At 38.7% G+C, this 19,026-nt stretch overlaps 1 protein-coding gene across 1 annotated transcript in view; it reads right to left on the minus strand.

The window, feature by feature from the left end:
* APP1 (aminopeptidase P1) overlaps positions 1-19,026 on the minus strand; it is a 256,238-nt gene that overhangs the window by 105,745 nt on the left and 131,467 nt on the right. The window contains exon 8 of the mRNA XM_089385818.1: positions 15,513-15,580. Within this exon, the coding sequence (XP_089241944.1) occupies positions 15,513-15,580 (68 nt within the window). The remainder of the gene's footprint in view (positions 1-15,512; positions 15,581-19,026) is intronic.

Raw genomic sequence — 19,026 nt, forward strand, 5'->3', positions numbered from 1 at the left:
TATAAAGGCGACAACACAACCTCATTTATCTCACACACGCCACACAACAAGTTCGATCTGCAACTTCTAGGGCTAGAAAAGGTGCGAATTTCAAGGAAAGAAGAAGAAAAGGATAGCGAAGGAGAAGGAGGTCTCTCACAAGCATAAGAAGTCGAAATTCTCCCTCTTTCTCTCACAAGTGTCAAGTTGCGAAGTTGCTAGAAGGGCCGAAATTTGCAGTACTAAAGCTGGGCCGAAATTTTGTAACTGGGGTCAAAGTTCAATTGTTGGGAAGCCGAAATTTTTGGATTGTTGTTGGGTTGAAGCTGTTGGACAAGAAAAGACTACTAAAGTGTGCTAAATCATACTAGAAAGCTGACTTGGTGGGGGAGGAAGGTCTGTTGGGCTAGGGTCTTGGTCCATCTCACTTTAAATTACTAAAGGAAGAGTTCTTGACTGGGTTTGCCCTGGCTAAGTGCCTACATCTGCTATCCCTGATCTTTGTGTTTTGGTTTTGGTAATTGCTTGATGAACTACGATAAAAAGGAACATAAGAAAGATAATAAGATTTCTAAGATATCACAAGTAATTATCAACTAGAGAAAATCTTTCTACATTTTCAATTTTCTAACATGGTATCAAAGCTAAGGTAAAGAAGGAAGAAAAAGGCAGGTTAAAAGATCTATTGAAGAAAAAGGAGATCAAGAAAAGGTCATTAAAGGGGATCATATAAGGAAACAAGTCTACTATCCACAGGTACTATGTCAAACTCAATGAAGGGAGAAAACAAATTAGAAGGAGCCTCCAACTACAGGGTCTTGAAAAATAAGATAGATATCATTCTTGAAAAGAACAAAGTTTTGGATCTCGTTCAAGGAAAAATCAAGAATCCTATTGATGAATCAAGTGAAGAGAAAAAAGTAAAGTTTAGAGAAATTGAAATCTTGGTTATGAACCTTATAGTTGATAGAGTTAAGGATAACCTAATTCCATACATATCCAACATAAATTCCACCCAAGGAATGTATGAGGCTCTCTCCAAGTTATTCAGAATCAAGAACATTGGTCAAATAGCAAGCCTCAAGAATGAACTAAGAACTATTAAGATGACAAATGATGTTATCGTTTCATTATATTTTATAAGAATATCTAGAATCAGAGATTAACTCCAAACAATATACGAAGTTGTCCCAAAAAAGGAGCTCATAATTACTGCTCTTCTAGGCCTACCAAAATCTTGGAGAGCCTTTGCATCAAGACTTAATAGTTGGAAGAATACTCCAAAATTTGAACAAATGTGGAATGCATGTAGTCAAGAAGAAGCCAGAATATCATTAGTAAACAACAAGAAGGAAGAAGAAGAAAACACCTCGAAATCCTATTTTTCTCATCACAAGAAGAAGGGAACCTTCAAGGAGTTCAAAGGAACAAATAAGAAAGTTGACATATCAAAGATTGAATGCTACAATTGTCATAAGATGGGTCATTATAAAATTCATTGCCCTAAGAATCCAAACAACAAGAAAAGAGAAAGGGAACATGTGAATGTTGTTGATGAAGCTCCAACAAAGAAGAACAAGACTAAAAAATCAGATGTCAAGGACGTATACTACTAAGTCCTCTCTCTCTCATATATCTCTTTTAGTCTTCTATTCTAAAGTTTTGAATTGTTTTCCTTTATGTTTTGATTTCTAGAATTTGTAGGTCTAACATGTCTTGTTATAACATTTTTTGAGTTATAGATATCCCTCAAGATTGGATTAAGAGGGAGCCCTCACCATTTTACCAAAGATACTTATCTTACTCCTTATCTCCTCATTTGTGTTTGCTTTCCTTCTCATATCAAAATATGTTTGTATTGCATGCTAATAATCTTTTCTTTACATTTTCCTTGGTTAGGAAAACTTACTGAATGCTCAAAGGATATGAAGGAGACCTCAAAGGATAAACTTGAAAGAAATTTTGTTGCAAAGAAAGTCGTTCAAGAATTGATGCCCTACAAGGTTTGTTAAAGAACATCTCAAGGTATGTCTTAGACTATAAGCTTTAAAGTTATCTTCATGTAAAAGATACAATCATTCTTCTTTTGAAAATTTGCTTTACATTACAAACATTGTTATGTCTAGGGTTTTGAATCGTAAAAGATTCTTGTTAGGGTAATTAATCATTAGATTGAATCTACCCTCATTATATTTTGATCATTCTTATGGAATCCTAAAAGGTTCACTATAAAACCCTAACCTAAGGTTGTGACAATATTGATTATGAAACCCTAGTCTACTTGGGGTTGTTGGTGAAATCAAGAAAACCTATTCATTCTATGTTTAGGATTTTGGTATTGTTATGATAGAAACCCTAATTCTTGAGGGTTTGTTATTAATGTCTAAATTGAAACCCTAAATCTTTAGGGTTTACAAGTTGAACCTTTGAATAGTCATAGTAAGATCCTAGGAATGAAACACTAGGTACATATTCATTTGTCAAATCGAAACCCTAGCCTGAAGAAAATTGTTGTGTATCTAATGTCAATGTATTGATGTTTGTATTAATGAGAAATACTAGTACATGAAATCCTAGATGTGTATAAGCAAGTATGCTAACCTCATTGTTGATACTCATGTTTTAATTTGTAAAATCTAGGGTTTGTAACAAAACCCTCGAAGAGATTGATATTCTAGGAAATAATGATATTGTTAATATGAATTTTGCTTTGATGATGAAAATCTAGGATTTGGAACAAACTCTAGTAAAGTTTGTCATAGAGTTCATCATTGAAACCTTAGATGTATAGTAGAATTGTTATTTGATTGAATTGTTGATATCTAAGGCTTTGTGTCTCAAATATGAAATCTAGGGTTTATGACAAACCCTAGCAAGAAGTCAAAGTCTAGTATGTAATAGATCTGTCTCTTATCAATTATGAACCTAACTAGGTTTAGGTATTTGGTGTCTAAAGTTTGAATGTTTGAATGCTTCCATTATAATAATGTGATGTAGTTAACTTCATGCTTTCGTATATATACTCTTTGTTGTACTTGCTATTAGAGTTTTGCAGGTACATGATCTTCAAGATGTTGAAGATGTTCAAAGATGTTTATAATAATGAGCATGATGAAAGGAAACTATAAGAATGATGATGATCAATATGACCTTGATGCCATAAGAAAGATGAAGCCTTGAATAATAAAGTTTTTTTGATATTATGAAGTTGTTAATCGCTCCAAATTGAAAGGGAATTTGGATAACAGAAAGGGTATATCTCCCCAGTTAAGAGGAAAGACATATTGTGACAGTAAATAAGTTGAAGTAAACAAAAACACTATAGATAAAAAATTTGAGAAGATTTGAAGATAAATTTGGTGTTGCTGAAGAAATAATAGAAGAAAGCTTCTGACAAATTATATGTGGTTAAATTGATGATGATATAAGCGGCATTTGAATAAATGAGGACCCCAAAGGTTTGTGTTTACTTGTATGTATATTTGAAAGTTTATTGTTGATTGGGGTTTGTGTTTGAACAAGTAAATCTCTCCATAAAGAAGGAACAACACTTGGGAAGCATGCTTGGACAAATGGATATATCTAGTTTAATAGGGAGAGTTGAAACATCTAATGGTGGATGCTTGGGAGGACATCTGCCCGACCTATGTGTTGATGTCTAGATCTCAAAGAGGGAGGGTGGCGTTGGTCATGGAACTTCGACCTTGCATACGCACCTAGATCCTTGGGTTGATGGTTAGTGTTGATTTGGGGTAGCATCGGATGTGCTCTAGCCATAAAAATTGGTGGAGAGGCTAAGGCACATGAGATCTCCAATACCCAAAAATGGTTTGGGCAGATTCTAAACAGTTTAGAAGATATTAAAATACTTAATATTTTTAATGGAGTTTCTAAGTCTAAACTTAGGGAAAATAAAATATTAATGTGAATTAATATAAAACTGTGTTAGAATGGTCCAAAAGTCATGGATCAAGCAAATCTAATCTTAGCCGTTGATTAGGGACTTAATCTCGGTTGTTGATTTGTCAACGAGAAAACTATAAGAGGAGGCTTGAGGGTCACTTGGAGAACACACCGAGTTGATCAAGATTTCGACTTTTTGGGGCAGGGTTTGTTGAGGAATTCAAGAGAGTGATAAGAGTTGCAGCTAAGGGGCAATGAATACAGAAGCAGAGAGGCAGAGATAGTGTCGGGAGGATCAGTGCAGCAGCCAAGAAATCTGACACAGAGGGTAGAAGCCAGAACTGTCAAGAACAGCCAGAACTGTTGGAATAGCTGGGAAAGCTTATGCAGAGGGCAGAAGTCGGAACTGCCGGGAACAGCCGGAACTCCCAAGAACTGCCAGAACATTCGGGAAATCTAATGCAGAGCGCAGAAGCTGGGACTCCCGAGGATCGCCGGAACTACCGGGAATTGCCGAAACAGCCGGGAAAGCTGACGCAGAGGACTGAAGCCGGAACTGCCAGGAACAACTGGAACTACTAGGAACTGCCAGAACAGCCGGGAAAGCTGATGCAAAGGGCAGAAGCTGGAACTGTCGGGGAAGCTGACGTAGAGGGCAGAAGCCGAAACTACCGGGAATAGCCAAAATTGTCGAGAACTGCAGGAACTATCTGGAAAGCTGACACAGAGGGCAGAAGAGGGTAACGCAGTCCCTAAAGGTTGACGCTATTTTTTTCCGTGGGGCAGATTGGAGCTAAGGAGCTGACGGAGTGTTTATTCGGGGTCTCAGCCAGAGCATCTATCTCCGAAGGAGAGGTACTACTGCCGAGATTATTCTCTATTGGGTGAGCCGGTTTTGGCACTCAAATTGTATTCAAAAACTACATAATAATAAAACCCTCAAATAGGTACACCGGTCAACTTAAACTAGGTAGCAAAATCACTATATAAAGGCAGCAACTCGATTTCATTTGTCACACACACACACAACAAGTTCAATCTGCAACTTTTGGGGCCAGAAAAAGAGTGAATTTCAAGGAAAGAAGAAGAAAAGGATAGTGAAGGAGAAGGAGGTCTCTCACAAGCATAAGAAACCGAAATTCTCTCCCTTTTTTTCACGCGTGTGAAGCTATGAAGCTGCTGGAAGGGCTGAAATCTGCAGTATTGAAGTTGGGACAAAATTCTGTAGTTAGGGTCGAAGTTTTGCTGCTGGGAAGCCAAAATTTATGGATTGTTGTTGGGTTGAAGCTATTGGACAGGAAGAGACTACTAAAGTGTGCTAAATCATATTGGAAAGTTGACTTGGTGTAGGAGGAAGGTTTGTTGGTCTAGGGTCTTGGTACATCACATTTTGAATTACTAAAGGAAGAGTTCTTGGCTGGCTTTTCCCCTATATAGGGGTTTTATACCTGGTTGAGTGCCTACATCCGGTGTCCTTGATCTGTGTTTTGGTTTTGGTAATTGCTTGATGAACTAAGATAAAAATGAACATAAGAAAGATAATAAGAATTCAAAGATATCACAAGTAATTATTAACTAGAGAAAATCTTTCTGCATTTCCAATTTTCTAACATGAGTAGCATGAGCAATCATGTGGATATATTGATAGTAGCCCTGATATGCATCCATGTTTAATAGGTGAGTATGATGAGCAAATAATTGAAGAAGGGAATCAAACAGAAGACATTCAAGGAGACATGCAGGACGAGACACCAGCAATGAACCAACATGAAGATCACATAGAGGTGCATGGACTTGAGGAAGATGATATGCATAGTGAGCATGATGAGCCATCTTTGAAGAAGGCTCAAATTGGAGATGTGGTGGAGGTTGAGCATCCATCTTTGGGTCCACCCATCGATGAGGTGCAAATATATGTTGACGCAGCTAGTAGGGCTGCAGTTCCTTCAGACAACAACCACCAAGAGAAGATTGAGCATTTTAGAGCAAATCTTATGGCATTGAAGCAGAACGTCCAGACTGTCCAAGGCACTACCTTGCAGCTAAATAGTAACATCGAGGAGCTCAAAATGAAGTGTGTTGATTCAGTGGACAAGCTATCTAGCATTGAGGGGCAGCTGTGTTGAAATTTCTAAGTCTGACACGTTAGAAATCCCTATTGTATTATCTAGTTTATTCTCTCCTACTTGTTCTTCTTATTAACAAGTTATTTATAAATATAAATATTGAAAATAAACACAAATGCAGCCTTAACTCATATACAGATCACCAACTGAAATAACTGAGACAAACACACAAGGGACACCGTTATTTTTGGACAATCGTACCTGGAAAAACCCAATGTGGGAAAACCAGTGCCACATATATGAGGGTTTTATCATTATGCAGTTTATGAATACAACTAGGGTGCCATAAATGGCTCACCCAACAGAGAATGCCCTCGACAGTAGTACCTCTCCTCGGAGACAGATATTCCAATTGATCAATCACCGAATGAACGATCCCATAGCAACAATTGCAGCTTCCACTGCTCTGCGTCACTCTACAGGGACTGCGTCACCCTTCCCAGCTCACCAGCGCTTAGTCTGCCCCATGAAAATTCTTTTAGCTCTGCCTCTTGGCCCTGCATCAGCTCTGCGCAGCTACTGAAGCTTCTGCGTCAACTCTCAGAACCTCTGCGTCACCTACGCTGGCCTCTTCAGCCTCTGCGTAGCTCCCAGTTGCCTCTGCGTAGCACCCAGCTGCCTTTGTGTCAGCCACTGCATTGTCTCTCTGGCACTATCTCTACCTCTTTGTTATGTATTCTTGGCCTCATGCCGAACTGCCCCTCGCTGCAACAGATCACTAGCTCGATCCTCTCAGCAAACCCCGCTATAGAAAATCAAACTAACTGATCAATATGGTGTATCTCCAACTGACCCTCAACCTCCTCTTATACTTTTCCTGTCGAGTCTTCAACTGCTGAAATTAAGTCCCTAATCAACGACTAAGATTAGATTTGGCTTGATACATGTCATTTAGAACATTCTCACCCAGTTTTATATTAATACCCATTAATATTTTAATTTTTCTAAGTTTAGACTTAGGAACTCCATTAAAAATATTAATTATTTTAATATCTCTCTAACCGGGTGGAATTTCCCCAAGCCATTTCTAGGTCTTGGAGATCTCATGTGCTTTAGACTCTCCACCAATCTTCATGGCTAGATCACATCCGATGCTACCATAAATCAACACTCCCTCTTAGCGAGAAATGTGCTCTCATAATGCTCCACCATTGAACATCACATTGATCCTTCTGCACCAATCCCTGTGTTGATGCTTGGCCTGCACTACCCACTGCACTGCTACTTCTTGTACTGTTGCCCATGACGCTGCCACTGCCATTGCTACATCTGTATTGCAGCTCCCTTAAAACATGTTGCCCATAGCACCGCCACTGCTAAATGTTGCACTACAACTCAGTTACTGAGAAGTACGTAATTGATCTACCCAAATTCTAACATCCTTATCAGTTTGGAAGCCTCCTGATGCTGAAGCTACCTCTGCTGCTATCTTGTGCTCCCTCTGTTGCCTCTGCACTACTGCAAACACCTATGTGCCTCTTGCACTGCTACAACCACCTTTGTGCCTCTCGCACTGCTACAAACACCTATGTGCCTCTCGCATTACTGCAACCCCCACTGCGCTGCTACAAACCTCTGCACTCTAGCATTGCCTTGTCGCTCCACTCGACCCCAGTCATCATGCTACTGTCATTAAGGGCTCCCGTAGTCGAATTTGATCCTCCTGACTACAACTCGATGTCTCCCCACCTCTTCTCTAGAGGTGCATGAGCACTCATGGCACAGTCGGCATCAGTCTCAACTTCTTTCTCCACCTTAGCTAGAGTTGCCTTTGAATCGGAAACCTCTCCCTTGTTTTTCTTCCTGGGACACTGGGATGTATAATGTCCCAACTCCCCACAATGGAAGCACTTCACCTTGGAGACATTCTTCTTCTTCCTCTTCCCTTGTTGTCCTGCAGATGCTAGAGTCGCATCCTCCTCCTCCTCTTTCTTGATTCGACCTCCCTTGCCACTACTCCCCGCCTTGGTCATACATTTGATCTCCTCTTGGCGAAGAGCTGCCCACATCTCCTCCCATCCTGGAAGAGTGGCCCTGCCCAAAATGCTTTGGGCAAATGTCTCCCACTCCTCGAAGACTGCATTCAAGGCAGTCCTCACCATGAACTTTGGATCCGGTGTAAACCCCATTGAAGTAATTTGGTCACGAAACTCCTGCAATCTGAGGAGGAATGGATCTATTTGCTCTCCCTTATGCATCTGATACAACTGCAGTTGATTCTCCAATAGCATCTTCCACTACACGGAAGAGCCCTAATACAAGGTCTTCAAAGTATCCCACATCTCCTTTGCTATGTTCTTTTCAACGATATGTGGTACGACATGATCTTTGACCCCGTCAAGGATCATGCACTTTGCCCTCGCCATTACATCCTCATACTTCTCATTCTCAGCTAGGTCGACCGGGATAGCCATGGTTCTCAAGGCAAAGTCCTTGATGCGATGTCGATCTAGGACTGCCAGGATCCTGGCCTTCTAGATGACAAAGTTGGAAGCCCAGTCCAACCTATCCTGATCCCTCAGTCCGTTCACTGCCATTTCAGCTCCTCTTTTGGACTCCCTCTAAGTCATGATTTCCCTGTTGGAAATCCTCCCGCCAAATGTCGAACTGCTCCTCTCCAATCCTCCTTGCAACTGCAACTCAGTATGGATTTCTTGGCTAGAAAAATGTCAAGGTAGTGACTCCCTCTAACTTGGTTCTATCCCCTTAGGTATTGTTCTACATCGACAAAAACAGCACCCCACTAGCTTCTCAATCACAATCTTCCCACAGCTCCCCAAGCCCCGACAACTAAAGAAACTGAGCCTTTCGGGCTCTGCACAATCCCGGCAATGGCAAAATCTGCTCCTCCTGGCCACGGCGTCAATCCTTCTTGGCTGAGAAATATGATCGGGCACTGCGTAGGTCTGATCTGCCCCTCTGCCTCTGCGTTGACCCTCCTCCTGGCTCAAAATGATGTAGGCCCTCTGCGTCACTTCTTCTCTGCTGCTTCTACTCTGGAACAACGTTGTCTCTCGGGACAGCTACTACTGCTGCAAATTCTTCATATTACTGTTGGTGCCTTCAGTTTTCCTATGATTTGCAATGCTCTAATACCATGTTGAAATTTCTAAGTCTGACACGTTAGAAATCCCTACTGCATTATCTAGTTTATTTTCTCCTACTTGTTCTTCTTACTAACAAGTTATTTATAAATATAAATACTGAAAATAAACACAAATGCATCCTTAACTCATATACAAATCAGTGACTGAAATAACTGACTCATTGAGACAAACACACAAGGGACATCGTTATTTTTGGACAATCGTCCCTGGAAAAACCCACTACAGGAAAACCGATGTAGCAAATATGAGGGTTTTATTATTATGCAATTTATGAATACAACTAGGGTGTCAGAAACGGCTCACCCAACAGAGAATGCCCTCAACAGTAGTACCTCTCCGCGGAGATAGATATTTCGGTTGATCAACCACTGGATGAACGATCCCACAGCAACAATTGCAGCTTCCACTGCTCAGCGTCACTCTATAGGGACTACGTCACCCTTCCCGTCTCACAAGCACTCAGTGTGCCCCACGAAAATTCTTTTAGCACTGCCTCTTGGCCCTGCGTCAGCTCTGCTAGCCTTTGCGCAGCTACTGAAGCTTTTGCATCAGCTCTGCTAGCCTCTGTGCAGCTACTGAAGCTTTTGCATCAGCTCTCAGACCCTCTGCGTCACACACACTGGCCTCTTCAGCCTCTGTGTAGCTCCCAACTGCCTCTGCGTAGCACCCAGTTGCCTCTGTGTCAACCTCTGCATTGTTTCTCTGGCACTATCTCTGCCTCTCTGTTATGTATTCTCAACCCTGTGTCAAACTGCCCCTCGCTGCAACAAATCACTAGCTCGATTCTCTCAGCAAACCCCGCTCCAGAAAATCAAACTAACTGATCAATATGGTGTATCTCCAACTGACCCTCAAGCCTTCTCTTATACCTTTCCTATTGAGTCTTCAACGACCGAGATTAAGTCCCTAATCAACGACTAAGATTAGATTTGGCTTGATCCTTGTCATTTAGAACATTCTCACCCAGTTTTATATTAACACATTAATATTTTAATTTTCCTAAGTTTAGACTTAGAAACTCCATTAAAAATATTAATTATTTTAATATGACTCTAACTGGGTGGAATTTCCCCAAACCATTTCTAGGTCTTGGAGAACTCATGTGCTTTAGCCTCTCCACCAATTTTCATGGCTAGAGCACATTCGATGCTACCACAAATCAACAAGATGAGGGTCCTAGCGAGGCAGCAAAAGGAGGATACTTGGGAGTTTCATATCATCCCTCTTCAAGAGTACATTGATAGGGCTTGTAGCACTACCAGCCCACCCTTGTCCATTCAAGGGAGAGGGGCAAAGTATACTAAATTGATTTTATTAATGGAGCAACAAGAGTTGAGCATGGAGCAACGTTGGTTAGTGGATCTGTCCCATGTGCAGGTATTCATGCATTTGATCCTTCCCACAAGATGGATTGGCAGGAGATTACGAGTTCGTACTCTACTAATGGGATAACTCTTAGGGGGGTATTCTTAGTTGGGGGCATAGCACAACATGCGCCCTTAGGCACGGATAGTGATGGGGGGCCAAGGTGGTATCATAACCCACAGGTCCCAAGGATTGGGTGGCATTAGGATCCAGGCAGATCTATTGATGACGGGATTGATCATAGGTTTGTGTAGGATCCAGGTATTGAGGGATCTGTTTATACTTTGGTGGCACAGAGGCATGGTTTAGACCAGTGGTTCATATGGGATCCGGGTATCAGTGTGCAAATGCCTCTACTACGGATAAATACATATTGCTTGACAGGAAGAAATCTTGGGGCAAGAGGACTTGTAATGTCTCCATTTCAGTTTCCTCTATAATACAACCAGGGTAGATTTCTAGGGTATGTGATGAGTCATGACCAAGCCACTAGAGCAAGATTACATCATCAGGGATCCCAAAGGGAGTTTGAAGAGTTTTATGGACTCTGATGGCATTCGCTTGGAATATTCCATCATCGGGGTCAGTTCTACACAGCGTGCTTATGGTTTCTTGCATTCTAAAAATTCTCGTAAACGGGGTTATTATTGAGCCAGACTTAATTAATTACACTTAAGGTGGCATTCCAGGAAAAATATTTGATGGAACACCTTAGTGTAATAGCTCGTTGGAACCGGAAGAGAAGATCTATAGGATGGGATGATGAGAAGTGACTTCCAACGGCCAGAGAAAGAATGGTGGGCAAATTACCATTTTCCCGGATTGAAAGAGACTTTAATTAGTCACTTAATTAAATAAAAAAAGGGGAAAATGATCAATTGAAGGAAAAAGGCCAAAAGTGACATAAGTGAAATAAAATTAAATTAAAAGTCACTTAGATGAAGCCAAGGGGAGCTTCTAGAATAAAATTAAAATAATCAAGATAAAATACTTCTAGAAGAATGGAGATCTATCTATCAAGCCTTTAAAAGGAGGAGGAGGAGATCATTTGAGGCATCTTGGTTTGGTTGTTTATTTGTTATAGTGAGGTTTGGAGAATGGTGTTCCCAGCGTCACCATGCCCCATGATGAAAACCCATGGATTATTTGTTGAGACTGGACGAAAAACCATCTCATCCCTGGGTGAATTCATTCAGAATTCATAGGTGCATTATCAATTCAGTCTTTATTTTGGTGGCCTGATGCAGTATTATTACAGATCTCTTAGGAGGATATCATTTCAGCCATTTCCCAGTTATTTGTATCACCCTGTAATATCTATTTCCATATTGATTAGAATGGTTGAGATTCACTGCATGTATCTCTTGTCAATTTTGAATTGCAGTTTATTTTTCCTAGTTTGCCGTTAATATCGTGGTATAATTTGTAAAAATCAAAGTTACCGGATCCGGCCCTCTAGGGTACAGGATCCACAGATTTGATCCAAATCCGGAATGGGCACGTGGCATATTTATGTTCACTAGAAACAGATGTTGAAATTTGGAAATGGATACCGTGTCACTTTTCCGAATTTCTAAGTTTTTTGCCATGGCGTTTTTACTTTGTAGACATTCGTGGTGTCTGCAAGAATCACAATTGGGTCTCATGGGTCTCATGTGGGTCTCATGTAGACGTAGAGGAGATAGTTCCGCAAAGTTTTTTTATTTTCTTCCTTGACATTGCGGAGAGCGAACAACAACAAACAAAAAAAGGAGTAATTCATTGATAGAGTAACCTCATAGGGACAGCAGAAGACTTTATATTCTCCCGAATATTGGCATTTTTGTGCTCTTATATGTATTTTTTAAATTATATTGCTTATTATTTTTAATTTAGTTTTGACTAATAGATTGGAATTTTAACATATATTTTTTTCTAATTTTTATTAGTTATTTTCAAATTTAAAATGATATATAAAATTTATACAAATTTCAAATATATATATATATATAAATTTAGTTTTGTCTTAATAATCTTAAAATATAGGTATGTATTTTTTAAATTATTTTTGCTTATTATTTTTAATTTAGTTTTGTCTTATAGATTGGAATTTTAACATATATTTTTTATTTTAACGTATATATTTTTTTCTAATTTTTATTAATTAATTTAAAATTTAAAATGATATATAAAATTTATACAAATTTCAAATATATATATATATATATAGATAAAATTTTAAATTTAGTTTTGTCTTAATAATTTTAATATATATGTGCGTGGGTGTAAACCAATGATGGTGCTTTATGCATGCAAACTTAAAAAACAACAATTTGTTGATTTGAAGAGATAATTAAAGATGAACTTCAATATATGGCAAAAGCACAAAATGTATGAAAATGATTTAGCTTTAATATATATAAAAATGTATCAATATATAATTTTATTTACAAAAATTGAGTGTAACTACGAGAAATTTGATTTTTACTTATAATATTTGATTTTTCATGCAAATATAATGCATATATATTATATTCCCATCGATGCTAACTTTGAGTACTTAAGCAAAGGAATTCTGCTACAAAACTTTCAGAATTGTAGAGAATACCTCAATCACATTTTTCAAATTTATAATTTCAACTTTATATATTTTCTAAAATTATGATAGCCATTTTATCTTTGAAATTGCTAATATATAAAATTATGACAGCCATTATATATTTGAAATTGCTTGGACTTCTATTAGTAAAAGGTTCTTAAAGTTATCAAACAATTTGTAGGTCTCACTCTATACTAGTGCATAATATAATTTTTTTAAATGATTAAGACCAAAAAAAGGTTATAGAGAAGTAATTGAGGTATGCATTTTAACATTTTGATATGTCAAGTCAAAAATATATTAAGTATTATATTTTGTGTACTTGACGTATCCTTGCCGTATCCGAACCCTGGATTTTCAAAAAGCTAGCAAATCTGGATCCAGATCCGTATCCGTATCCGAATCTTGTTAACTTAAGTAAAAATTGATTGTTGAATTGACGGCATAATTTCCTTAAGCGAAATACAAAGAATTTTATTAAAATTAATAATTGGGATATTACAATTTTCTTATGTATAACTGCTTCATGATATTGAATTTATATGGAATTAATACTAATAAATCATTTGAAGTAGTTTTCTGTGAAGAAGATTGCTCTAGTCTTGTATGCTACTAGAAAATCAACAGACAGCAAGGTATATTTTCATTGACTGATATAGCTAACCTAAGCACAGGAAAATTTTATCTTAATGAGTGGAAAATGCCCAATATTTACAGCTTGAAGGGTATCCAGCAGAAGAATAGCATACATTTATCAACAGACTGCAGATAAATCACATTCAATTGAAAAATGAAGATGTTTCAGTATGGTCAACAAATCCATTTGGGGAATACGCATCCAATGTGGGCTTTAGACAATGTTTCTAACAGGAGCAAAAAACAAATGATGGCGGTGGAAACCCTCTTGGAAGATAAAGACTCCATTGAAATCTAGAATCTTCCTCTGGTTGGCCTTCAACAATAAAGTTTTAACTAGGGATGCCCCGCAGAAGAGGGCCCGGCAAGGCCCAAATATATGTATTTTATTCAGAACTAAAGAAGAAACAATTCAACACTTGTTAATGGACTGTTCTTTTGTTAAGGAGTTCTTGAAATAAGTGTTCAGTTTAGTAGATGGTGTTGGAAGCTGGGAAGGAGACTCGTTAATAAATTGGTTTAAGAAATGGATGGAGGACCCTGCTCTATCTAGCCACAAGCTCTGCCTTGTCTGGTGTCTTGGGATCTTTGGATCACAAGAAAATTAGATTTTTTCCAGGACCAATCCCATTCCCTCATTGAAGTTTTTCATGGCATTACATATATCTATGGTGATCTCAAAGTATCTCCAAAGATGAGGGCTCCAACCAACAGTGATTCTCCTGAGATTGATAAATCTATTGCTTAGGGAATTTTTCATGGAGCCAATCAGTGGGTAATCCTGGTCCATGTGGTGCACGGGAGTTCTTCATGTTCCTAACAACATAGCCATTTTTTCAAGCTAAGTCTGGGTAATGGCACCAACAACTGGTCTGAATTGCATGCATGATCGAAATTGATGAAGATAGCTTTAACTAAAGGAATTGACAAGCTCCAGGCATACGGGGATTCCAAGTTGGTTATAGAATGGAAAATAAGCTCCCATGGGTTGCAGAATTTAACTCTTTCACGGTTTACCTCTGCTGGAACAAGCACAAGCTACTGCCGGGCAACTCCAAGACATATCTTTCATGTATGTCAAAAGAATTCATAACATGGATGCCAATACTTTATCAAAAGGCTGTTGATGCTCAAGAGAACCCACTGGTAGTAGAGGAACTTAGAGTAGGTGGTATTAACCCTGATAAAATCAAAATATTTTGCTGCTATCATACTGGAGGTAGTATTGATGGAGTACTGTTCTAATGCTGATGACGTCTAGAAGTTGATAGTTTTTCTTAAGGCATTTTTCATGATGGTTCTGGCCATTAGTGTGCCCATTTTACATTTTTCAGAAAATTATGGTCTTTTGTGTTGATGGGAAATGCCCCTTTTTCTATGTGAGAAATGTAATGACATTCTTAAAGACAGTTTGGGGGGGTATATAGGACAGGTGATGGACTTTATGATGACCATATATTTTGGTGCGCTGACAACACATATACGAAATGTAACTTATTTTCTTCTTTAAATAAAAGATAAGGTTTTTTCCTTTGGTGAGTGTGTGTGTGTTTGTATAATTTCATTTCCACTTTTATGATTTCAATACAAAGATTGAAAGCACTTTCAAACTGTTAACAGATTTCCTCAAATCCATAGTTTTCACAGTGGTCTTTTAAGAGCAACATAACTTTCAAATATTTATGTTTTAACAGTATATTCAAATATTTCCTATAGAAGATAGTGACATCATATGTCTTAGGTCTTTCCATCCTACAATACTGCAATTTGAGTAACGAACATGAAAAACATATTTTTGAGAAGGTGAATGCAACTTACGAGTACTTTCGCTTGTTTGACCCCTTGATTTCGGAGAAATAGCCAGCCGCTCCATATATCTCTTGCATCTGCAGATCCAAAGTATCATATCGCTTGCATGGAATAATTTGTATATAAGTAAAATAATGACATTCTCTATAAATCACAATCATTGACCCCAAGGCATGCAACTGCACATGCTACATAGACAGGACATCGTGGATATTATAACGAACAAAAGTTATGTTCCACATCAATTAAAACAACATGCACATTGTTTATCTCATATTAACAGTAATAAACATGAACAGCAATTTTGCTTGTTAAGCACGACAATAGGATGAAAAGGCATCACAAAGTCTCTGAGGTAGGTTAATTAGACACAACTATAATAGTGAAGAATTTCACAAGGTAGTGTTGAGAAATTCATATGGCAGCACTTAGGGTGATTTCTCTTAATTGATAATTGCTTGTGATATTATATTAACTTCTTCTTCTTGTTCTTATTATGTTATCTTTCATCAAACAATTACCAACTTCTTCTTCTTGTTCTTATTATGTTATCTTTCATCAAACAATTACCAAAACCATAAAACAATGAAGATCACAAAAACAATGAACATAGGATGTAGGCTCTCAACGAAGGCAAAACCCCTCTTGAGGGAAAACCCAGTCAAAATTCTTCTCTTCTTATAGGAACAACTTCAAATGAAAAATCCAGGACCAAAAACCCTAGATCAATACCTCCTCCAAGCACCAAGTCAGCCCTCCAACAAAAGCCCTTCCAACTAGTCAAAGTCAAACAAAGTCAACAAGGGTCAACCATGTTAATTTTTGCCACTGCAGTCAAGTTCCACCTTGATCAGCTCAAATGACCAAGATTATGATTGCATTAGATTCCTCTTTCGAGAGGCCCAAATCAACCTAAAGATCACCCAATTTGGTCAAGCGAAAGTTGAGTTATGAATTATTTTATTCATACATGTATTATGGAATGGGTCGGCCCTAACCACATGAGTAACTGCTTGGGTCAATCTTAACCCCAAGTGACCCCTTAGGAAAGCCTATAAATAGAAGAGACCTCAAGATCATTTGAACGCATCTTCTCTTCTCTTTTGTCTTGGTTCGCATAGGTTTGACGGAAGGAGTTAGCGCAAAGGTCCGAAATCACAGGCGAAAGGTTCACTCTGAGTTAAGGTTTTCTGGATCTTGGACACTAGCACAGAACAGGGCATTTTGGTCCCTAGACGCTGGCACACAAACCTATGAGAGCGACCAAAGACCCTTGGACCCTGGCACAAACTATTATGGGAGCGACTAGGGCTTCAGAGGCAGATCTGGAAGTATCGATTCCCAGTCGCTCGCACAAAGTAGTCCTAAGAGCGACTAGCTGTCTCGGACGCATGCACAGTAACTTCAAGGGAGTGACCAAGGGTTTTTGTGTAGATCTAATGTGTTGGTCTCCATAAGCACGCACAAAATGGTATGGGTGCGTCTGGACTACAACAGTCATCGACACAAAGTTCTCAGAGAGCATCCAGGGCTGCTATAGTCACTCGCATAGTTCCTCCTCCCTGCATCCGAGACTCAAAGATGAGATTTCAGTACTCTGAAGATTCCACTCAGTGACAGCGGTGTTCGGCACAATGCCAACAGTATATAGCAGTTGACGTCAATTTGTGACAACATATTACAGCCATCGGTATAAGGGTTTTGATTTCTAGCATGATTAGATATGTCTCATGGATATCATTATTGTTTGTTGCATATATAAAGTTATGGATCATTGTACTCTCTTTCGCTGCATCATTTGATGACGATCTAAGAAGAAGAAGATTTACAAGGGTTTTCCCCATATTGGGTTTTGCCCTGGTCTCAGAACAATCCTAGTGTCTCTATGTGCATGCTTTCTTCTACATTTCCTTTTATGTTCCGCTGCATTGATGGTGATGATGATGTTGTTTCTTTTGTATAATTGCATATGCTGATGTATAATGGTGTAGATTTCAATAATGTAATGATGATATGGGGTGAACTTAATGTATTAATGGTGAAATGCAATTATTAAATTAAAGTATAATGTCGCCCTAAGATAATTTAACAAAACCCTTCCAGAACTATAGCAAACTCAAAATTTTGGCCCCCAACATCTAAATATCAGACCTGCAATAGGTCTGCAACTTTAGCCCCTTGCAGCACCTCAGAATTCCGCACATGTCATACAAAATAGTACAAAAATTAGGTCAAAACTTCGATTTTCCTTCCTCCTTGCTTCAGCTTCTCTCTCCTTTGACTTTCTTGGCTTCTTCCTTGAATTTCGCACTCTTCTATTACAAATCGAACTTCTTCTGATTAGGGCACTATTATAAAAAATGGCCAAGCCGACTCGGATTCGACCGAGCTAACTGAGCCATACCCCTAGCCAATCCAGCTTGACAAAAAAACCGGTCTGGTGGCCGGTTTGTTATCGAACTGGCTAAGTTGGTCACCAATTCGGCCGATTCGGTAACAAACCGAATGGCTTGTCCGATTCCAAGTTAGACCGACCAAACTGGCCAATGACGCCCAAAGCTTCTAGTAGGAACTAGTTACTAATGACATGGAAGCAGGTGAAAGTATCCCTTTAGCTTGCTAGTTTTGCTATTTGAAGGATACAACAAGAAGAGAATTGGGGAAAAAGAAAATATTTTGATGTCATTCAACAACCAAAAATGGTTGAAGGGATTGTAGATTTCAGCAGGCATACATGAATTAAGGCAGTGCACACTGTTTTGTTTCTTCTATCAGCCCATTAGTTGTACCTATACCTTGCACAGCCGAGTCTTGGCGGCCTCTTTGATAATGGGAAATTACTGCACTGTTGCACAGGTTCTTTAACATGTCTTGACCCTTACTGTATTCATCTCTGCAGCCAGTTGCACTCATGTAACGTTGTTATTTCATATGAGTTGGTTTTCCTAGGGGAGTGCTCTTTAAACTGTGGCTTCTCTAGTAGTAGCCAGTAGTACTGGTGACTAGTGATGTTTTACAGTTTACTTTTGATGTAGAGGCCATTTAGAGCCTCCTTGGTTATGTGTTTTTGTTTTGATCTCTATGAGTCTATATTATGTATGTATTGGACAGTGCACTAGGTGCCATTCTGATATAATGGATATATTCATGAGCCTACTCTGATCATATGTTGTCTTCTCTCTATATTATAATGCTTTGTGTTTTTAAACATGAATGAAAATCTTTAAAATTATGTTTTTTCATAAAAAAATAAATATTTAATGTATTGTTTACAACGACCAAGTCATTGAAATCAAACCGGCCGAGTCGATACCGAGTCGGAGTCGGAGTCAAAGCTGACCCTCGGCTGGTTCCGAACCCGAGTCAGAGTTTTAAAACATTGGATTAAAGTTACTGATAAGGTCGAAATCACTTGTATTTACACCCTTTTCAAGGGGTCGAATAGCCTCTTCTAAGCCGACTTGGTCTTGGAGATCAATATTGACAATTTTGACTCAAAATAATTCTTCTTTCTTGTTATAAA

The sequence above is a fragment of the Pinus tabuliformis genome, chromosome Q (genome assembly GCF_031772625.1).
Source record: "Pinus tabuliformis cultivar Carrire ecotype Pingquan chromosome Q, CPIR1, whole genome shotgun sequence".
Taxonomy (NCBI): Eukaryota; Viridiplantae; Streptophyta; class Pinopsida; order Pinales; family Pinaceae; genus Pinus; species Pinus tabuliformis.